This window comes from Hemitrygon akajei, chromosome 6 (genome assembly GCF_048418815.1).
Source record: "Hemitrygon akajei chromosome 6, sHemAka1.3, whole genome shotgun sequence".
Classification (NCBI taxonomy): domain Eukaryota; kingdom Metazoa; phylum Chordata; class Chondrichthyes; order Myliobatiformes; family Dasyatidae; genus Hemitrygon; species Hemitrygon akajei.
The window spans coordinates 162525417-162549293 of NC_133129.1; the positions used below are offsets into that span (position 1 = coordinate 162525417).

Genomic DNA, 23877 nt, shown 5'->3' on the forward strand with positions numbered 1-23877 from the left:
ATAACTTTTCCTGGTAGGCTGCAGTATATATATTTTTTACCAGTCGTTAGGAGATATTGGAATGTTGTTCAGTAAAGAAGTATACGCAACGTATATTTAAAAGTAGCCGCGTTACGGGCACGGTTCGAAAAAAAGCATTTGCAATATGTATTTGTTTTTGTTACCATATGGATTTAATTAAAAGTTAAAAAATCCTCACGTGTAATATCTTTCTGTGTAAATATCTCATATTACAACGTGGGACACCTGCGGCCGAAAATCCGGTGCGGCCTAAAATCCGGTGCGGCCTTTACAATTAAAAAATTGATTTTATTTCTAAAATTAGAGCCAGCGGCTTTTAATCAGGTGCGCTCTGTAGTCCGGAATCTACGGTAATTATAACAGAGCTGAGAAACAAAAATTACAATTTAGCAACAGAACTATTGATATGTGTTTTTTAATAAAACACAAGGTTGGTATAAAGATGCTTGTTTGAGAAACCATGTTGTAGATGCATATGCTTAATGGGGGAACTTACCACCAAAACTGGACTTCATTTTACTTTGCACCTTTAATGTACACAGTTGAATTCAAATTTCTACTGTTGTTTGTTTGAGGTTTAATTTCAGGACCTGGTTTTGAGGCTTGGTACAAAACTGTGGAACAAAGTGGGTACAAAAGCAAAATTTTGAGATAGAAAATGCCGGAAGCACTTGAAAAGTCTGGTGATCTTTAACCTAAGCTGTGAACTATGGTCTTTTTTCCACTTTGCTGCCTGATCTGTCCCTGCATTTATTGTTTAATGCTTCAATGATGTAAATCTTAGACACATAAAGATAGTACAGTATATCAAAAATCTTGATTCAAAATTAAATCCAGCACAGATTTTATAACTTTATCATTGTGACTTTGGAGTAAATTAGAGTTTTGGTTCATATGACTTTTGAAACTAGTTGACTAATGACAACGTGCTTTTATTTTTGCTTTTCAAAATCTGGCTTCTGCCTTGGTTTCCATAATTGCTAGATAAGAAACATTAGGCATTATCTAAATGATTGCTCTGAAGAAAAATTTTAAGGATCTGCTGAACTGTATTAACACTTATTTAACATTGAGTCTTGACGAAGGGTATCGGCTTGGAAAGTTGACTGTTTATTCCCTTCTGTAATTTCTGTTTGGCCTGCTTATTTGTCCTGCACTTTGTGTGTGAGTTGCTCAAGATTTATAGCATCTGCAGAATTTCTTGTGTTTAACATGAAGTCTAACATGAAGTCTTTGACTTTTATCAGGCCTCCCTCATCCTTTTGCTATCACTGTGTTTGAAGACAGTCTGTACTGGACAGATTGGCACACCAAAAGCATAAATAGTGCCAACAAATTTACTGGGAAAAATCAAGAGATTATCCGCAATAAACTTCACTTTCCAATGGATATTCATACACTTCACCCGCAGCGACAGCCAGCAGGTAAGAACACAAGGGAGGAACTTTGAAAATCTAAGAAAATTCCATTCAAAACAAGTGGAAGTGTAGATTCTACTTGTTGTGAATTGAAGAATAAACTCCAACAATGTTTTTCCCTTAAAAACATTAATGAAGTTTATCATTTATTTGATTTTACAAAAGACTTGTATTGATCTGTTTAAGAACTTGTTACAGAATGCTGAAGGAACTCAACAAGTCAGGCAGCATCTATGAAAGAAATATAGGGACAATATTTTGGGCCAAGACCCTTAATCAGGACTCAAAACATCAACTCTTTATTCCTTTCCATAGATATGTTGCTGAGTTCCTCCAGAATTTTGTGTGTGTTACTCTAGATTCCAGCATCTGCATATTTGTTGTTTAAGAAATTGTTACTTTTTTAAAAAATTACAGAGCTTCATTCTGTATCTATAAATGAAACATGCACACTGTTATTCAACATGCCCATGTATTAAATCAGTTGGACTTATTGACAGCTTATTACTAAAGGAAGACTGAATTTGTATCTACATCCACCTTGAAGTGCTTCAATAATCTAGTGTGAAGAGCCATGCCAGTTACTGTGCAGACAGGAAGATTCTGACAACCTAGAAAGCATTTTTTAGTAATGTTGCTAGGAGATAAGTATTGGATAGGGTACTGGGAGAAAAAAGTTCTTTGTTATTCCATCTGAGTTTGCTCCACTATTTAACAACATCATTACGAGATGTTATACTCCATCAGTATTGTACTGAATTAGTCTCGGCTTGGATTTTGTGTCGACATTCTGGAATGGAGATGTGTCCTAGAATCCTGTGATTCCTAGGCAAGAGGGGTATCATTCAATGAAGGCAGGCATTGGCTGAATTTATTTTTCTCAACATCTTGCGCTCAATTAAACTGCGCAATCTTTGGGTTTAGGTCAAATCCTGGAAAGAACATTGGCAAAGTTGACTGACAGATCTCCAGCCATGGTGCTTGGCCCTGTCTCATTACGGAACTTTCAATGGTTTGAACCAGATGTTCCTTTGAACTATTGATGCATGCAGAAGATTAAAAAAAAGAAGCCCACTGGGAAGGGTGCTTTAGCTCTGTGGCCATGATAATTGAGGTCAGCATGGAAAGCAATTATTCTCTATCATTTGAACTAACTGCATTAAAGCTCATGCAATGCAGAATTAATGCTTTATTTCAGTTAAATCTCTCATAAGTACTATGAAGATTGTTTAATAAGATCTTTTAACAATCTTGTGGTTCAGTAACATAAATACTGGACATTAAACTGAAAATGCTAGTTCTGACAAATATAGACTGCCTTATTTCTATTCCAACTTCCCCTCTCCAGGCCTCCCTTAACGATACCCATTCCCACCTAATGTTGTAAGTCAGCTGCCATGATTTCTAGTCATCTGTTCTTTTGCTATAAACACTTTCAGAAAGGATGCAGAGGAGACCAGTCTTGGGATAACCAGTGTGGACCTCTAAGGTGTCAAAAAGATGGCAAGTGCAATGACTGGTTCGGCCTTAGTTCTGTGGAGTGTACCAGAAATCGGCCCTCAGATTCCTTACTTCCATACTTCTTCACAACACAGGGAGGGAGGACTGTGCCCACTGACTCTCACACTGCAATCCCATTCTACCACTTATTTCCCTGTAACTGATATTGGAGAGGGTCCAGAAGTAGTTTACGAGAATGATTCTGTGAATGAAAGGGTTAACTTATGAGGCCCGTTTGATGGTTCAGGGCATGTACTCACTGGAGTTTAGAAGAATGGGCGGTGGGGGGGGAATCTCATTGAAACTTATTAAATATTGAAAGGCCTACATAGAGTGAATGAGGAGAGGATGTTTCCTATAATGGAGGAGTCTAGGACCAGAGGGCACAGCCTCAGAATAGAGGGTCATCCATTTGGATGAGGAATTTCTATAGCCAGAGGGTTGTGAACCTGTGGAATTCTTGGCCATAGACATCATGGAGACCAGGCCATAGGGTGCATTTAAGGCAGAGGTTGATAGATTCTTGATCAGTCAGAGTGTCAAAAGTTATGGCAAGAAGGCAGGAGAATGTGGTTGAGAGGGAAAATCTCAAATCTGCCATGATGGAATGCTGGAACAAACTGGAAGGGCTGAATGGCCTAATTCAGCTCCTTGATTTGATGGTAACTGATGTCCTCAAATTCTGTTCAATTTCACCCAGATTCGATCACTTGCGTACAGATGAGTGATGATTCACAGTGGCCAAATCAGCAACTAGCCTGCTATATATCTTTGGATTGTAGGAGGAAGCCAATGCACCCGGAAGAAATCTACATGGGGAGAATGTGGCAAACTCCTCAAATCAATGAAAATGGTTATTACCACTAAGCCATGATGGTTGGGATTAACTATACCATTGTAATCTTAAAAGAGAGACAATTAACATGGAAAAAAAATAAGAGTTGTGAATGAATGGGATAAAGATGGACAAGAGAAAAGGTCTCAGCTCAGAAAACCAGGAAATAGAATCAGTAACAGCAAGGGCAGAAGTGATTGGCTTCCAAGCAACGGTGGTGAAGCTGCAGACAGTATAAATCAGGAAGTTAGAGGCATGTGTAACAAGAGTAATATAATTGTGGTACTCATGGGCGTCTTTAAGCTTCATAGACTGGGAATAACAATCAATAATTACAAAGTGAATGGATTTGTCAAGTATATGTGAGATGGATTTTCAGATTAGTGTGTTAAGGAACCAACAATAGAGCAGGCTATTTTCAATCTTTTTTTGTACAAGGGCAGAAGATTCATTTATAATCTTATAGCTAAGACGTCTTTAGGGGACAATCTTATTTTCTAAGTTTTATATTAAGGTCAGAAATGTTTTAGTGTACTCTAAGGCTGTGATGTTAAATAAAGCCAAAGCAAATTCATGCTTCAAAAACTGGTGTGGGAGAAGTAGGTTTAAATTTGTGGGGCATTCCCCACCAGTACTGGGGAAGTAGGGAGGTGTTCTGATGGGATTGGCTCCAACTGAACCATGCTGGGACCAGAGTCCTGGCGAACTGCAAAACTAGGGCTGTGAATAGGGCTTTAAACTAAATACTAAGAGAATGGGTTTAGTCAGTGGTTTGGATAAGTATGGAGAAACTAAAAGGGAAGGAGAGCACAGGAGTACTTACAAAAGTCTTCAGACTGAAAAATAAGACAAAATTTAGAAAGGGATTAAACATTTAACTTTGGGTAACATGGAGAGGACTATCAACAGAGGGGTGTGTATTCATGCCTGAAAGGATACACATCCTGTAGAAAAAGACAGGTAGGTTCGCTGTGGGGTTGGGATAGCCCTAATGGTAAAAAATGTAATCAAATCCTTAGAAAGAAGTGACATAGGATCAGAAGATGTAGCATCTTTGTGGGTAGAGGTAAGCAACTGCAGGGGTAAAATGGGAGTTATGTACAGGTCTCTGAGTAGTAGCCAGGATGTGGGGTACAGATTACAAGAGGAGATAGAAAAGGCATGTAAAAAGGCGTATTATGGCTGTCATGGGGAACTTCAATATGCAGGTCATCTGGGAAAATCAGGTTGGCATTAAATCCCGAGAGAAAGTCATCAAAAAGGGGGGAATTGGGACTTTTTGGCCATTGAGACTCTCTGCCATGGCTGATTTATTTTCGCACTCAACCAGAAAAAGAAAAAAAATTGCAGAATCCCTGCAAGATGGCTTTTTAGAGCAGCTTATGATTCAGCTCACCAGGAAAAGGGTAATTCTGGATTTGGTGTTGTGCTGTCAACCAGATCTTATTGGGGAGCTTAAGGTAAAAGAACAATTAGGTAGTAATCATAATGTGAAAAAACTCACCCTGCAGTCTATGAGGGAGAATCTTAAAACCAGACGTATCGGCATTACGGTTGAGTAACAGTAACTAAAGAGGCACGAGAGGAGCGCTGGTTGAAGGTGATTGTGGGGGGACCCTCACAGGGGTGATGGTGGAGCGACATTGAGGGGGGATTCTGGGAATAATTCAGAAAATACAGGGTAATTTCATCCCAAAGAAGAAACATTTTAAAGGAAGGATGAGGGAAAATTGGCAAAGACAACAAAAAGAAACAAAGTGTGTACAAAATTGCAAACTTAGCAGGAAGCTAGAGGATTGGGAAAGATTTAATCAGCAGTAAAAGATAACAAAGCTGTAATAAGGGTAGAAGAGATGAAATATGAAGACAGGCTACCTGATGACATAAAGAGAGGCAAAAGTGTTCATTGGACCACTGGAAAATAATGATGGGGTAGTCGTGTAGAAGTATAGAGGGGAGCTTCTTCCGCTCTACCATCAAGTTTCTGAATGGTCAGTGATCCCATAGTTAAAGTTAAAGTCTATCCTGAGCCTTATAGGCTCATCAGGCCCGTGCTTAGGCCGGTTTCCGTGGTGTGAAGCGACTGAGAGTACGGGACTCCACCCCCCCACGCCCCCGCCCCGCCCAGATAGGACACCAGTCTATCGCAAGGTTAACCCCCAGCATTTTGCAGGTACACATTTTCAGCTGGGTGGACTGGAGCAATGTTTGGTTAATTACCTTGCTCAAGGACACAACACGCTGCCTCAGCTGAGGCTTGAACTCACGACCTTCAGATTGCTAGTCCAACGCCTTAACCACTTCGCCACACACCACACCAATGATCCCATGAACACTACTTGTTCCTCCAGCAGTTTGTGTGTGTTGCTTGTATTTCCAAAATCTGCAGATTTTCTCTTGTTGATGAGATGCATGATTCTTATCTGATTAGTTATAAGACAGGATCTTTGCAACCAGATAGTTCCTCTTTACCGTATTACAGCTTCCCCCACAATATTATCACTGACTGGAACATTTAATCTGAAGGTTACCATCATGTAGTGGACTGAAAAAGACCGACCTCAGGATTCCTTTGCCCAACTGCAAACTAAGTATTTCTTTGCAATTGAAAATTGGCTTAACCTGAAAGAGTGTTATTTTGTGGCATTTTCTTAATGATCTAAAAAAGAAATTGTAAAAAACTATCGTTGTCAATTCTGTAGATACAATGCAACAGTTTTGAATGGCCTTGGAACGCACTATACCCTTAAGTGTGAATCGTCTAATGGAAAATGTTTTGCCGTTTTAAACTCTAAGTTAAAAGTATTCTCATGTTCAAATAGGCTGTTCCCCTTCCTTACCAATGTCACCTCCTTCATTCTTGCAACCTTAAGATCAGGGCTTCAGGCCTCTCGCACATTTTTCTTTCACTCTACTATCAGTGATGTGTGGCCCATTATCAAAAAGACTGGCTACACCTACTAAGAAGCTTACATACCAATAGATATTGTAGCTGAACTGTTGGAACGAAGAAGAGCAAGGAGAATTTTCAATTTAGAAGCTGGATACGTGGTTGTCATTTAATTCCTTCAAAAAAAGCCTTGAAAATTTTATTAAGCTGCTTTACTTATTTTGTACTATATTTTTCACACAACATAGAAGCAGGCTATTCAGCCCATTAAGTCCATGCTGACTCTCAGAATACCTTATCCTCTCATATACTTAGATTCTGTAGTTAGGAAGAACATAAGAATCAGTATGGAGAGGCTCATTTGTGCTGCATTTCATTGTTTCATTTTGTGAATCAATGTTTCCTATGAGGTTTAAGATTCATTAAAATCTATTTTTAAAGGAAAAGCCAGATGCAACAGTTTTGCTGTACATTAAATTCTGTGAAGCAAATTACATCAGATTCTTAAAGGACTGACAAATGTACAGTTGCTGAAACTGACTGATGTTTTATGGGTGTTAATTTATTGCTCAGAACAATGCAATGTCATTGCTTGAGCTTCTGGTGCTTTGCGGATCTTTTGCTAGGTCCTGGCTGGGAATGGGAAAGCGTTGGAAATGATTCATTAGTTGTCAGTAGGCGCGTTGTGAGAGCATCAGTCATGCAAGCATATAAAGATGGTTTTATGGCCACGTACAGTAACAAATCAGGTTGGATTGTACTAAGCACATCAGTGTCAGTTTGAGGGCCAAACTTTGTGTATGTGCATGGTATACATGAACCTCTCGTTACCATTCCATCTGGACCGTGAGGCCGGAAAACTAACGTTACACCATGGAAAGTTGAATTTGAATGGGTCAGGAATAGTGTGTGTAGAGTGTGATGATTTGAGCTATTTTAATGAAATCTTATATGAGGTCCAGATGCAGACATTTCAGGTAGTTTTTAAAAAATATATTTATTGTTTTACGTGTACAGACTTGGGGAAAAAACTAAAGAAAAATTTTTTTATTTAAAATTTCAGGTAGTTTTGGCATGCCATAAAATTTGTTTAATTTATTTGTCTTATTGATTTTTGCACCTACTGTGCTTGCTGATTGATATATAATGTGGTTACTTTTTAATTAGGAAATCTGGGAGCTAAAACAATTGCAACCTTAATTTAAGAGTACTTAATGTTAATAACCATATAATTAAATCATATCGACATTCAATTAATTCTATTCTGTTGCATGTGTTGCTTGATTTGAATTACCCAGTAGTTCAAAATCTGTAGTGTTGCTTCAAAACAAAACTGTTCTTGAGTTATGAAGAATAGACCAGGTTGTCTTTGTTAAGCAACTGGTTGAAATAAGCGAGCGCCGTGACAACGTCCCAGTAGAGCGGCTGGTGATTCCAGAGGGGATTGTTGTACACTGATGATATTTATATGTTCTCTGCTTTCTGCTATTTGAGCAGGGAGAAACCGCTGTGGGACCAACAATGGAGGGTGCAGCCACCTCTGCCTTCCCAGTGGCACCAACTACACCTGCGCGTGTCCAACTGGCTTCAAAAAGGTCGATGACTACAACTGTGCTGAAAGTAAGTCCCGGCCAGCAGCAGCAGTGGGGAAGCAAACACAATTAGGTTGATTATCACTGGCATATGTCATGAAATTTGTTATTTTGTGGCAGCAAAATGCTGCAAGCCATTAAAAAAATTACTTGTATTACCATAAAATATTAAATTAAAAAATAGTGCAATATAGTAATTTAAAATCAGTCTAACTATTTCAATAATATTTAAAATAAACTCATTTTCTCAGCTTGGACCTATCAAGCATTCTAAGGTCTCTAATCTTATGCCAGTCTGACCAAGTGCAAGATAGGAGATGTGATTACTCCAAAGAATTCTATGGAATTCTCGCCAGTGTAGAACGGGCAGTGTCCTGGTGGGTGTAAGCAGTTGAACATGGGTGATTCCTTTTGGATCTTCTTGCATCAGCCATTCCATTTTGCCAACTTGAGAAACATAAGAACATGGCAACAGGAGCAGGAGGGAGACATTCAGGACCAGTCTGCTGAAAGCTTGTTCCTCAGGATTCCATCATCTGTAGCCTCTTACCTCCCCATTGTTTAGGTCTGCTGAAAGGTCTGGAAGAAGTTGTCCTCCTCTCTTTGACGGGTGATCTGTGAGAAGCTCTCTTCCTGCTCCCCCTCTCTGTGCTTTCTGCTGTTGCCAAGCTCTCCCTCTTTATGCTGGCCATGCCCCCCTCTCTGGTCTCAGTCCTGATAAAGAGCTTCAATCTAAAACATCAGCAATTCCTGCACCCTCAGCAGATGCTGCTCAATCCACTGTGGCCATCCAGCAGGTTACCTGTTACGCCAGATTCCAGCATTTGTAGCCACTTGTGACTCCATGGCTGATGTAATCTCGTCCTCACCACCATCTTCCCCATGCATCTTTTCTCTCTTGCTGTTTAAATCTCTATTAGGACCTCAAACCTCAGGCTGTTACCAGTGGTTGAGGAATGCAGGGAAAACACAACAATTATATTGGGAAATTAAAGAGCAAAAGAAATTTCTTACACATGGTGTTGTGAAGTTATTGGATACACTGCCAGAATTTAATGAACACTTAAGAACCAATGATTAATGTTGATGGAAAGGGGAGTATTATGATCAAGAGAAAATCTGCAGATGCTGGAAATCGAAGTAATACACACAAAGTGCTGGAGGAACTCAGCAGGCCAGGCAGCATCTATGGAAAAGAGTAAACAGTCGACCTTTTGGGCCGAGACCTTTCATCAGGACTGATGTATCAGGGAGTCCTATGAGCAGTTTTGGGACCTTTATCTGAAAAAGGATGTGCTGGTATTGGAGGCTGTCTGGAGAAGGTTCACTAGAATGATCCCAGCAAATAAAGAGTTAATGAATGAGGAATGTTTGATGGCTCTGGGCCTGTACTCACTGGAGTTTAGGAGAATGAGGGGGGGTCTTATTGAAACTTATCAAATATAGAAAAGCCTTAATAGAGTGGATGTGGACAGGATGTTTCCTACTGTGGCTGAGTCTAGGACCAGAGGGCAGAGACTCAAAATACGAGGACTTCCCTTTAGAACAAAGATGAGGAAGTATTTCTTCTGCCAGTGGGTGGAAAATCTGTGAAATTCAATGCCTCAGACGACTGCAAAGGTAAAGTCATGTTAAAGTGGAGGTTGATAGGTTCTTGATTAGCAAGAGTGTCAAAGGTTATGGGGAGAAGGCCGAAGAATAGGGTTAATAGGGATAATAAATCAGCTGGGATGGAGTGGCAGAGCAGTCGATGGGCCAATATAGACTTAATCCAGTAAGCACGTCCCAATCTGCAAATCAGCCTGACTGAATTGTAATTAAGCTTCAATTCAACAAAGCTGCAGTTTGCTTAAAAGTAGAATTGTATTTGCAATAACATAGGTTCACCCCAGCAGAATTGTGCATTGTACGGTATAACAATGACGTGTTTTTAAGGTAATAAAATATTCAACCGAGCAGCACAGCAAATCCATAATCTCATATCTCGTTGTGTTCTGCATGATACATTACACACTTTGGATCTAAAACAAAATGAAAGGATACCAGTTATTGACTCAGAACTGGAAATTTTCAGGTAATTAGATCTGTCCTTTGATTAACATCACCGGTTTGTATGTAACTACAGTTGCCTGCATGTCCCAGTTTAGTGAGGCTATAAAAGTTACTAAATGATCACTTTGAAAATGTCTGAGGTCTATTTCATTATTACAATTCTGCTTTCCAATGACCACGAACATCTCAAGCTAACATGCCAAAGAGATCATTGCAGAGCCACTTTCATTTGGTCTCAGATTCTTCGCAGAACGGAAGTGACAGTGTAATTCAAAAATATACCAGCTGGAATGATAAATAAGGATGCTATCTGACCCATGAGTCTACTAAAATGAGAGTTGTAAAACTATCTTCCATATATAGTTTCACAGTGAATGGTCCAGAATCAACAGGGGTGTGGACCCACATTTAAAACATATTCATTTATTCTACTGTACCACCATGGGACCTCTCAAACATATCCTCAATCATTTTAATGACAGTAGGAAGTGTACATTCCTGTGGTCTTCTCTGAGCATTAAAATGAAATCTCTGGGGAAGCATTGGTCAAACACATTTACAAAGCTCTTTCATTGTTAAGCAGAGCTAGTACTTAGTTAACAGTACAGTCTGAATCTATGGATTGAGCAACATGCTTCATAGATCCCAGACTATGTCTATATCTATAAAATAACAGCATCAGGAAAAAAAGTTATTGGATTATATTTCCCGAAATGGGACCAGTGAATGAAAAGCTTTTGCAAAACTGTTCTGGAAGAATATTGTCTTTAATTCTAAAGATAGCATTTCGGAGTGGCAACTGCACTCTGCGGAACATCAAGGAGTGTTATTATTGAGGAGTAGTGTGGTGATGAAACATTTACTGAGAAACTGAAACTGTTGGGGTGCTCTGGAATGTACCAAATGTCAGTCATGACCAAAGTCTTGTCCCGTGCATGTGCTGTCCTCTATCAAAGTCAGGATTAGGATATCAGCCACTGGTATGATTGCCTTAGTGATAGGTGGGCAGGCGGATGATGTCAGTAGTTTGACTAGCATTGACCAGGTATGAAGGTATGGAACTGGTTACATTGTTGCAGGTTGGGGAAGTAATTAGAGTCCATGGATCTGCCAAAGAGCTGTGCTGGAGGCGGGAAGGCTGTGTTACAGCAAGGATCACGTGGGGGGGAGAATATATTGAGCTTGAAGAGATTATGAAGTTTGCTAGATAACTGTAGGAAAGAACTTTGTCTTGATAAAAGTTTAAGCCCATCTTGTCCCATGAATACTTAACAATAGGTATCCCCAGAGTACCATAGTTCAATTTCCACCAATACAAGTGCAGCATTGGGAATGATGTCATTCCATTGACATCTGACCAGGAAGTGTCATGTTACTGAAATACCTGTCAACATGAAGAAAGTGTCCTGACAAATTTTCTGATTTAAATATAAAGTGGTTTAATAGTAGTTGTTATTCTGTTTGTCTTGGATGGAAAGCATTGGGAAATCCAGTTTCTTAGCTCTGCAAAAACATCGTTATTCACTTGGAGTTGCAGGCAATTGCAGTTCAAGAGCTTGTTGAACTGCTGTTGTTAGATAACAGATGACTTTTCAATGTAGCTTGCAGATTTTGATCCAGTGGATGAAACCTCTGTTTATCTCTGGCAGTATTCCTTTAAGAAAGTGTTTATAAACAGCTGTTTCTGCAGATTTCCAATTTACCTTAGTTCTTCCCAATTGACTGATCTTAAATTAAGTTGACCAGTAGCTCTAAGAACCCAAATAGCACATCTTTAAAAGAATCAATAATTACCAGCCAAATAGACTGCACATTAAAAAATAGGGTATGTAAATGGCTCTCCATGCCTTGGCATTTGACTCACAGTGTCTCTTTAATTAAAAATCATTACGCAAAGGTGCTCATACAAAGTTTTGAAGCTGTAGTTGCTTTGGGGCACTGGCTGGACTGTGCCTTTTCAGCTTCATTGTAAGCTGGACGTTAAGGGAGCTGTAGCCGTGTATAAATGCGTGATGTACATTTCCAGCTCTGTCAGCAACTGGTTTTCTTTTTATTTTGTTTTACTCACCGTAATAATGCGTAAAATCTCAGGCATGACACACCATGGATTTGTTTTGCTGTTCTCAGTGGGTTGAATGTCATTTCACTTTAATAAAATGGCCTGAGCATTTTGCCATACAAGGCAGAATCCTGGATTGTTATTAAAGCTTATTTACTTCACTGGTGGTATCCTTACTAGTGCGGCTCTGTGGACTTTCAGATCCACCCATATAGTTAGTTGACTCTTAACTGTTCAGGGAAAACTGAAGATAGGCAGTAAATGTATCTGTCATCAGTGATGTCTATTTTCCCATGGAAGTTTAAATTCCTCTATGATAATACTCCATGAACGTAGTTGCTCATTCCACAAATGTTAGAGTCCATTTTGCTCCTGGCAAGCAATCCTGTCATTTAATTGCAAGATTTGCTGCTTTAACTGTCACCCATCCCCGACCACAATGTATTCCATAGCAGTGTTTAACAAGGGAACTGAGTTTTATGGTTAGATCAATAGGTGAGTGTAGGCTGTTCCATCTATTGCCCTGTGTAAAGGCTGGTCCACAAGGCACGCACCCTCCTAATCTTTTGTCTTAAACGTGAGAGGAAGTGGATCAGTTATCTACCTTGCATCTCAAGTGCTTGTTAGCCAATCCTTTCAGTTTTACAGCCTCCAGTTGTTCAAACCAATCTGACAAGCATACTCAAAATGCTGGAGGAACTCAGCAGGTCAAGTAGAATCTATGGAAAAGAGTAAATAGTCAGTGTTTTGGGCCAAGCCCCTTCATCAGGCCCTGAGGAAGGGTCTCAGCCTACAATGTTGACTGTTTACTCTTTTCCATAGATACTGCCTGAATTGCTGAGTTCCTCCAGCATTTAATGTGTATTGTTCTGGATTTCAAGCATCTGCAGACTTTCTCATGTTTGTGACAAATATGCAGTGGTCATTCCAATATTACAAACATTTGAACAGACCATTGGAATGTTTCTATAGCACAGGGTTTCCCAAGCTGGGGATCCACAGACCTCTTGGTTAATGGTAGGGGTTCATGGCACAATAAAAGTTGGGGAACCTGATGCACCATCAATAACTCTCGGAGACGTGAGGCGAGATATAGGCTTTTATTGGCTGGAAGAAAGAACAAGTAGCAATTGACCACCACACTACATCCTGGAGACTGAGGCCGGGCTCAGTCTCCGATCGCCTTTATACCGGGGTCCTTGGGAGGAGCCACAGGAGCAGTCAGCGGGGGGGCGTGTCCAGACAGGTATATGTAGTTCACCACAGAACCCCTGCTACAGCATATGACCAACTCACTTCTGTTGCATCAATTGTCTCACCTGGCCATTGATTGTATTTTGAACACATTATGTTGAGTACTAGATACAGTGGCAGCGATGTTCAAGGTGATTTCTTCACTCATTTGAAATTTAGATAGAGATTTTGACTGAATTTTGTGGAACAAACACAATCTGCAACTTTCTGCCTGCTATTTCTGCACCCGACCACATGAATGAAGTCCTTTGTTATTCAGTGAATCGTCCATCTGTTTTTGTATGCATAGCTACCAGCTGGTAATATATTCAACATTATGGTCTACTCACTAGCATATAGAAATCTAATTTTAAATAGGAATGGATTTAAATCACCCATGAAAGGAATGTGCTGTTGATTGTAATAGCAAATGCTATTGTTCATTTAGGATACATTCTACCCAGTGGCTTTTTAAAACTTTCTTCTATCATAGTAAAATAACAATCTGCAATAAATTTAATATAATGAAATGTTCCATGCTGCTTATAACTTAACACACTATAAAAATAGATTAAATATTACAATATAAAATTAAAGACACAGCTGAACATTTATATAAAGGATAAAGCATGTATTGTAGAGGATTTTAACTATGTTGAATAAAAGTGTAAATCATATACTTTTCAGTAAAGAAAACAGTACGTTCTAAGGAAAATGGCTATTCAGATTCCATTTTCATCCATAGTTAGATTATGATAATTCCTTTATTACAAAGCACTGTTTGGCCAAAAATTGGAGGCACAACTGAAGTTCACAGCAGAATGATATTGGGCAGATCGGTGTATTTAATAAATTAATAATTATTAATTTATAAAAAAATAAAGATGTCCAATTAATACAATGAATCTACCCCCAAGGCAGAATTTGTTGTAGTCAGCCAATCAGAGTGCAAATAAGAAGGATTATGTTCCTATTTTGGTACTATATTGTTCATAAAATGTTTACATTTAGAAGAAGTTGTATTGATTTTTTTGAACGTAGAAGTGACAAGAGACCTTTCGGCCTTATCAGGTCTTGACAAGTTCCTGCTTTTTGCTCGAAGGACGGACATCCGTCGCATCAGCTTCGACACTGAGGACAAGTCTGATGATGTCATTCCACTGGCTGATGTGCGCAGTGCTGTTGCGCTTGACTGGGACGCCAAAGGGGAATACATCTATTGGACAGATGTTACCACCGACTCTATCAACAGGGCTAAGTGGGATGGAACAAAGCAGGAGGTATGTGTGTGTCTCTCCATAGGTGATAAGATGGTATCCAGGTATGTTTGTAATGGTACCACACAAAGAATTAGAATATATTGAAATCAATCATTTCATCATTTTAATGCAAGTTCCTCTATCCTAAGGCATGTCCACATAGTAGGAGAGTCTAGGACGAGAAGGCACAACCTCAGAATAGAAGAATGTCCCTTTAGAAATGAGGATGAATTTCTTTACTGTGAGCTTGATGAATCTGTGTAACCCATTGCCACAGACAGCTGTGGAGACCGTCATTGGGATTATATAATGCGGAGGTTGATAGGTTCTTGACTAGTAAGGTTAATGGGGAGAAGGCATGAAAATGAAGCTGAGGAGGAAAAGAAGTCAGCCGGGATTGAATGGCAGAGTAGAGTCGATGGGCCAAATGGCCAAACTCTGCTCCTGTATCTTACAGCTTTATAACTGATAACTTTAATTTAAGGTAAGCAAATATTAAATGCTGTTACTTATTTAAAAAGAAGATATACTAATTGTGCAAACACGAGGAAATCTGCAGATGCTGGAAATTCAAGTAACACACACAAAATGCTGGTGGAACGCAGTAGGCCAGGCAGCATCTATAGGAAGAAGCATTGTCAACGTTTCAGTGCTTCTTCCTATAGATGCTTCCTGGCCTGCTGCATTCCACCAGCATTTTGTGTGTGTTGCAATTACTAATTGTGAATGTGATTAGAATTATGAGGTAGCCCTTAGTTAATATCTTTGACAGCATGTACTCTTTACAGTTTACGGTAGAATTATATGTGAATGTTTCATGAAATTAATGATTTTTTTTCCAAACTTTTAATTGTAGTACCAAGCATTAAAGACTGGGTAATATATCAGAGGTTACACTCTTTGAGTTGTTAAGCAAGGAGTCTAATTTATTGCTATCCTGCTGAAGATTACTTTGATCTCTGACTGACTGAAGATTTTGTCAATTTTCTTTCAGGCAGTAGTGGATACCAGTCTGGAGAGCCCTGCAGGGCTTGCAGTTGACTGGGTGACAAACAAGCTTTACTGGACCGATGCAGGTACCCAATGCAAAAAGTGATTTTATTGGTGCTTTTGTGCTGTTTTGATATGAAAAGTTGGAACTATCTCACGAGCTATAAGCAAAGGAGTATTGGCCTCCATCCTACTCCTTATGGTATTTTAAAACCATAATTTGCACCACATTGATTGCTGGTGGTTTAATAGTTAGAATTTTCAGTAGTTAATACTTTGAACTAATTTGAGAACTAGTTTGAAATATATTTAGTTCATGGAGCAAAATGTAGATTCGATCAAATGGTCTATTTTTGAGTAAGAAGTAATTCTGAACTGCATGGCACAGTGAATAACATTTCCAACACCAGAATAAAAAGACTGTTACAATATAGTAGGAGACCATTCAGCCCATTGAGTCTATATCAGCTCCTGCTGGAGCAGTCCAATCAATACAATTCATCCATTATTTTTACAAAACAATTTGTGAAAACAGCAAAGGACTAGGATTATTGTCTGGCCAATGGATTACGGTAATTATATTTATTCTTCCTTGTTACAAAGAAGACTTACTTTTAATTTTTCATCTCTTTTTCAATTTAGGAACTGACAGAATTGAAGCCTCAAATTTAGATGGTACCTTGCGAACAGTCCTCATCTGGGAGAACCTAGACAGGCCCAGAGACATTGTGGTGGATCCTATTGGAGGGTTGGTTTTACTAGAGTTGTTTGCTAATTGAACTATTGTTCTTGCAATGATATATGCCCCATATATATTGTGAACTGATTATAATTCTATGGTCCATTTATCTAATGACTCATCTAAGTGCAGAATATTTGGTCATTAAGTTTGAGCTTGTGATGGGAAATTATAAGCTACCCTACGCTAGCTTAACTTTGATGTGGAGTGCTTATGCTTATGTGGTAATTTTTATTAAAGTCTAAAACGCCTCAGTTAACATCTCAGTTAAATGCAAACATTGCAGCTGGTCTCTAACTGCAGGAATTGCGTACTGATAACTTTTTGCTATTTTTATCATGTGAAGGTACATGTATTGGACAGACTGGGGAGCCAGTCCAAAGATTGAACGTGCAGGGCTGGATTCTTCTGAACGGATTGTAATAATTTCTTCCAATCTCACCTGGCCCAATGGCTTAGCAGTAGACTATGGCACAGAGAGACTGTACTGGGCTGATGCGGGCATGAAGACAATAGAGTATGCCAACCTCAATGGAACTGCAAGAAGGGTATGGGAATATCATTGTCTATTTAACATTAATTGCGACACTTCAGTCATCTCAGATTGAAATATTTGGCTGAATTTTCTGCAGAAATGTGAGCAGTTCTGTGCAAAATATCAGGCATTAGCAACTCAAACTGCGGAAATTGGAGACTTCCGCACAGATGCAGAAGTCCCAAGCTTCCTAACAGTTGATCAGTAGGGATTTCCTTATTGGTGTTCTGTTGCTGTAGTCTGGCAGCAGAGCAAGCAAATCTGTAGTTTCTGATTCCTTTTGCTGGGAATTCTGCCCACTGAGCCTGTGCTAAGTTAGGCATGACTCAGGAAGAGAAAACTTGTTCATTTGAAAGAAGAAGATTGCTTGCAAGGAACCAGCTAAACTAGCTAAACTTTATGCTAATTGAATTGTTTTATTTCATATATTTAGTTGTTAGGGTATTTTTAAATGTTTATAAGTGATTTTCTTATTAAAAATTGTATGTTGAATTTTGAATAGATTTTGAATGTTAGATACGTTCAGAAACCATAAAGTGGTTCAGCCTTGAGACTGTGATTCTAACAATCATCAGGGCATCAGCAACCAGGTACTTTGAACTGGTAGACAACTTTCAACAAGACTCTCACCCGCTGAACTCACCCTAAGGGTGGTTTGAACAGACTTACCATCGGTGGTAGTCAGCTCCCTTCACAGTATTGGGTTATTAAATTTTGTGATTTCTTATTTATGGCTGGTAATTATTGTACCTTAGCCTAAGTAGTTACGATGAATGCTAGTAGAATGAAATTAATTGTTCAGGATGGTAAAGGTAGCAACGAGTTATCCTGCTCTCTGGGATGTCAGAAAACATTTACTATCTAGTTGCAAATGCTGGACAACTCATTGGTTAGAAATGTATTGAGGCTAATGATGTTTTAATTTTCAAGTTACACTGCCTGCTCTAAGTAACACGTACTCCATACTGACATAAGCTTTCTTTCGTGTCCATTGCATACCTAACATTTATGAAATGCTTTTCTAGGTACTGATTGGCAGCCAGCTGCCTCACCCTTTTGGGCTGACTATACATAATGATAAGATCTATTGGACTGATTGGCAATCAAAAAGCATTCAGAGTGCGGATAAAAACACTGGCCTGGGCCGTGTGATTCTGCGAGAAAACCTAGAAAACTTAATGGATATTCATATGTTCCATAGGCATCGAACACCAGGTAATGGGGAGAGGGTCTGGAATCTGAGTTGTTTGTGATTTATTGAAAGTTATCATGTATTTAAAAAGGATAAATGGAGCTCACTATCTCGTTCTACAGTAATGATTGTAAAAGATTTATCTTTGATTTGTTTACAGTGGCTACCATGTGTAAATTAAACAATGGTGGTTGCAGTCACCTCTGTCTCCTCGCTCCATTGCCAAAGGCTTACAGCTGTGCGTGCCCCACAGGCATTAATCTCCTTGCAGACGGAAAGACATGTGCACCTGGTAAGATATAACTCCTCCATTATGATGTGAAACGATACTTCAAATGACTAAATGCTGTTTTGGACTCTGAAATTTTTCTTCAGGAAAGGATAGCTCAAGAAAATTGTCAAAAGTTAAACTAACTTGCATCTCTTCTGTCTATCACTTTACCACAGAATGAAGGGTTTCGACCCAAAACATTGACTGTACTTTTTCCCATAGATGCTGCCTGGCCTGCTGAGTTCCTCCAGCATTTGTGTGTGTGTGTTGCTGTATCTTGAAGTTTAAATTTTTAAATAAAAGCAAAATGGTGGAAGCATTCAGCAACTCAAGCAGCATCTATGGAAGGGGTTCTTAACCTTTATTATGCCATGCACCCCTATGGCAGTCCAATGAAACCTATGGACCCCTTCTCAGAATAATATATTTATATAAAATAAAATACATCAGGTTACAAAAGAAACCAATTATATTGAAATACAGTTAACAAAAAAAACTGATGTGATAGTAATATGTGTTTATTAATGCATTAAAATAACAAGACTACACATTTAAAATATAGGAAAGCTAAAATTATGTTTTAGTTTTTAAAGACATATCAGTGTGAAGGCTGTTGTTGCTTAGCTTGAACAAGAACATTAAACTGTGGGGTGGTCTTTGACAGAGCAACATGCATGTCATGTTGAAATCCAATCACACTGCTGCCCGATAGTTGACCAGCTACGTTGCATGAGCTTCTGCAGACAGGAAGACTGTGATCACGTTCAGTCTAGCAGTGGTCTCATAACTCCCGTAATTTCAAAGTTGTGATGAGCATGCCATCAATGATATTTTCAGATATTTGTAACAACTGTAAAGTGATATGAAAATATCTGTGATTTCTATTGGTGACAAATTCACAGGTACTCCTCATACTATTGTGGCTTGTTGCCTACGTTCATAATTGAAAGAAATGCTAAATTTTAGTTGGAGTTAGTGAAAATAACAATGTATTTTTTTTTCATTCAAACTCATGGACCCTTGAGGCATCTGTGGACCTTAGATTAAGAACTCTTGATCAATGGAGAGAGGGTTAATGTTTCAAGTGAAAGATCCTTCATCAAACTGTTCATTTATTCTATAAATGTTCCAAGCATTTTCTGATATTTATTTCAATTTTGCCATCATCTGCAGTTTTTTACATTACAAAATTATCCTGTATGCCAAACTGCACCTGAACTGTTATGTGAGTTTATAGCTGTTTAATTCTGCTCTTCTAAACCATTAAAGTGATATATTTGTATGATGTGAATAGAGTACCCTTTATTTCAATCTGGGGCAAAAATAATCTCCTCCAAAATTGCAATGAGTATGTAAGTGAACAGAACAAGTTATACAGAAACCAAAGGCATCCTGCTCTCTACAGGATAACATCAAGATTTTGCTGAAGTAATCTTTAGTCAAGTGAAGTTTATTGTCATTTAACTACTTACAAGTATATAACGTATATAACCATATTATGTATATAGAAATGAGACAATGGTTCTTTGAACCAGGGTGTAAAGCACAGTAGTACACATAACAAACAATAACTTGTGAAGATAAGGATAAAATATACAGATAATCACACATAAATAATAAACTAAAGTGCATTAAAATTAAATATTGTAAGGTACAGAACAGACTAACCAGTGACACTTCTAATGATTGAGCAGCTGATTTAGGAACGATCCTTTCCAGTTCTCTGCATAATATTTTCATAATTTCCTATGTACTTCTTTAGGTATGACCAGCTTTCTTATATTTGCGCGGAGAACAGATATCCGAATGGTGTCACTTGATATTCCATACTTTGCTGATGTGGTGGTGCCTGTGAATGGAACAATGAAAAATACAATTGCAATTGGAGTTGATCCTAAAGAAGGTGATTGATTATTCATATAAAGAAAGGCTTTGTTTGACATTTCTCACAACATATATGTTCTCTCACCTCCCAATGATCTATTTAAGTACACATCTGACTTAAGCTACCAATAAGTACAGTGAATTTGTAAAGACAATGCTCAGCTTTTATTGCAGATTAGTAACTCCATGTTTTTTTAAAAACTTTATTGAAATACAAAACGGAATAGGCCGTTCTTTTCATTTGAGCCCAGCAATCCCCCGATTTAATCCTAGACCGATTTTTTTTTTTACAATGATCAATTAACCTGCCAACTGGTGCATCTTTGGACTGTGGGAGGAAACTGAGGCACCTGGAGGAGACCCATGCGATCTTGGGGAGAACATAACCAACTCCTTACAGGGAGCAGCAGGAATTAAACCTGGGCCACCTGTGCTGTAAAGCGTTATGCTAACCACTACGCTACGTGCCACCCCTCAATGTGCCATGATCTCTAAAATCTGGCAGTGATTGAACATGAAAAGATTATTGGGTATGGAGCAATTTACTAATGAGGAATGTGATCATTATTGTACGGCTAATCTAAGGAAGCATCTTCAACACTGTTTCAAAACATGAAACAAGTCTGGTAAAATTGTTTGGCCCCATGCTGTAATTTCACTTGCATTTGAAAGCAATTGTTCTTTCTGGCAAGCTCTTCTATTGCCCTTACACATTTAGTTGAGCATCCCTTTGGGTGAAGAAAACTTCTGAAAAACTCATCATTTAAACACATCACAAATTAATCTTTCCTCCTAATGTCGTTTCATTTTAGGAAAGGTGTACTGGTCAGACAGCACTCTGAATAAAATTAGCAGAGCCAACTTGAATGGATCACGGCAAGAAGATATTGTAACCACAGGTGAGAAATCAGAGATGGTTGGCACATTGTTTCAAGAACTCCTTTGCACAGTGAGACCCTTGGAACAATGTTAAACAAACAGTTGAAGAAGATCAGTGCAGCCATGGGGTTAATGCAGTAAACTAGGTGTGTATGAATGGTGGCCCGATCAGGTAAAATCCAGCCCATTGCTTTCAAGGGAACCACAGTAGCACTGTATCTTCAATTTCTCCAGAAATAATAATCACATATTAAATGTATCTATAAAATAATGATGATCAGCTCCAATATTTGTGCTGCTTGTAACCAGAATGGATTTTTGTTTGTACAAAGTTTCAAATCATGTTAACCTATTTTAGATAAACAGGCTTGTGTATAGTTCTATTTCTATTAAAAGCAAACTATTTTATCAAAATAAAAATTAGGTTTCTTCAGTAGATTAAATTTAGCACTGTAAAGGAATGTTTTGAAATATTCACATATTCCAAAATAAGCTGCAAATTCCACTTATAGTGCTTTGTCTTTCAAGGATTAATGACCACTGATGGACTGGCAGTGGATGCGACCGGCCGAAAAATATACTGGACTGATACGGGGACCAATAGGATTGAAGTTGCTAATTTGGATGGAACAATGAGAAAAGTTCTGATCTGGCAGAATTTGGACAGTCCAAGAGCCATTGCTCTTCATCATGAGAAAGGGTGAGTGGAGAGGTCACAGCAGACTGTGATGATAAATGGTTTCATGATTTTAGTTTTACTGGATTCCATGACTTGTATATCACAGGCAATTCTTTTTAAATATTACCCAATATTTATTGAAAACTAAGAACATTAATCAAATGACTAATAATTTTTATAGTTGCTCTTTTTGCGTGTATTGGTTCATGTTCTGTAAGCAGAGTCTAAGCAAATTTTACTATCAGTGATGTCATTTTGCTTTGGCAGCAATTTTGCCTCATTTGGAAGGTCAAGTTGCATGTATCAGGTTTATTATCAGTGATGTATGTCAGGAAATTTCTTTTTTAGTAGCAGCAGTACAGTTTGTTCGTTTGTTATGTGCCACGTCGTCTGACATTGGCAATCGTGGTCTTTCTGTGACCATGATTGTTCTTGACAAATGTTTCTACAGATAGTTTGTCATTGCTTTCTTCCAGGCAGTGTCTTTACAAGGCAGATGACCCCAGCCATTATCAACTCTTCAAAGATTGTCTGCCTGGTGTTGGTGGTCTCATAACCAAGATTTGTGATATAAGATCTTAAGATATAAAAGCAGAATTAAGGACTATTTGGCCCATCTGGTCTGCTCCGCCATTTCATCATGGTTGATCCATTTCCCTCTCACCCCAATCTCCAGCCTTCTCACTATATCCTTTCATGCCCTGACCATTCAAGAATCTATCAACCTCTGACTTAAATATGCTTAAAGACTTGGCCTCGACCACTACCTGTGGCAAATAATTCCACAGGTTCACCACTTTATGGCTAAAGAAATTCCTTCTCATCCCTCTTCTAAGAGGACACCCCTTTATTCTGAGGCTGTGTCCTCTGGTCTTAGACTCTCCAGCCATAGGAAACATCATCTCCACACTCACTCTATCAAGGCCTTTCACCATTCAATAGATTTCAATGAAGTCGCCCTTCATTCTTCTGAATTCCAGTGGATGCAGGCCCAGAGCCATCAAAATCTCTTCATATGACAAGTCATTCATTCAATCCTGGAATCAACTGCTCCTACAACCATCTACCACCTGCTCCCAAAGCTTCATGTGACCTTGATCGGGTGCCAAGGTGGTGCCACACTTTACTCTTGAGTGACCTGCTGGCGAGCGGAGGGGAACGAATGCCTGAAACCTCCTGTGGTCGAAACATATCTCCACCCTGGTACCCTAGCAGTACAGTGCAATAAATTAAAAATTACTGCAAATTACAATGTATAAGTAGTGCAAAAATAAAAAGGTAATATTCATGGGTTCATGGACTGTCCCAAAATCTGATGGTGGAGGGGAAGAAACATTGAGTGCATGTCTTCAGGCTGCTGTACCTCCTCATTGATGGTAGTAATAAGAAGAGAGCACGTCCTGGGTGATGCGGATCCTCAATGATGGATGCCGCATTTTGAGGCATCGCCTTTTAAAGATGTCCTTAGTCCTGGGGCGGCTAGTGACATGATGGAGCTGGCTGATTTTACAACCTTTTGCCATTTTTTTTCCAATCCTGTCCATTGGCCCCTCCACACCAGACAGTAATGCAACTAGTCAGAATGCTCTCCATTGTTCCTCTGCAGAAAATTGCTAGAGTCTTTGGTAACATACAAAATCTCCTCAAGCAAAATAGCTACTGTGGGCTCTTCGTTCGGAAGACTTGCCTCCTGTTGAATACCATTTCAGTGAATGGAATCACTGTCTTCTATCAGATATACTTATAAACAACATAGTGGAAATGGGAACGATGTGGTTCACAGCTAGCTATAGGGAACTTCCTGCTAGCTGTGGAACCAGATACACACCTTATCTGGTCCTTCAGCTGT

The 23877-nt window shown here is 38.9% G+C and overlaps 1 protein-coding gene and 1 long non-coding RNA gene across 4 annotated transcripts in view; one reads left to right on the top strand and one right to left on the bottom strand.

The window, feature by feature from the left end:
* Window positions 1-23877, top strand: part of lrp4 (low density lipoprotein receptor-related protein 4) — a 417332-nt gene that overhangs the window by 335638 nt on the left and 57817 nt on the right. For 2 of the 3 annotated variants that reach the window (XM_073049686.1, XM_073049684.1), the window contains exons 15-25: window positions 1269-1445; window positions 8159-8284; window positions 14672-14880; window positions 15854-15935; window positions 16492-16597; window positions 16935-17136; window positions 18149-18338; window positions 18476-18607; window positions 20349-20489; window positions 21283-21369; window positions 21878-22049. In XM_073049686.1, coding sequence (XP_072905787.1) covers window positions 1269-1445; window positions 8159-8284; window positions 14672-14880; window positions 15854-15935; window positions 16492-16597; window positions 16935-17136; window positions 18149-18338; window positions 18476-18607; window positions 20349-20489; window positions 21283-21369; window positions 21878-22049 — 1624 coding nt within the window. The remainder of the gene's footprint in view (window positions 1-1268; window positions 1446-8158; window positions 8285-14671; window positions 14881-15853; window positions 15936-16491; window positions 16598-16934; window positions 17137-18148; window positions 18339-18475; window positions 18608-20348; window positions 20490-21282; window positions 21370-21877; window positions 22050-23877) is intronic. The other variant, XM_073049685.1, reaches the window with a different exon arrangement.
* LOC140729657 (uncharacterized) overlaps window positions 20323-23877 on the bottom strand; it is an 80644-nt gene continuing 77089 nt past the window's right edge. The window contains exon 3 of the long non-coding RNA XR_012099391.1: window positions 20323-20435. This is a non-coding gene — a long non-coding RNA (uncharacterized lncRNA). The remainder of the gene's footprint in view (window positions 20436-23877) is intronic.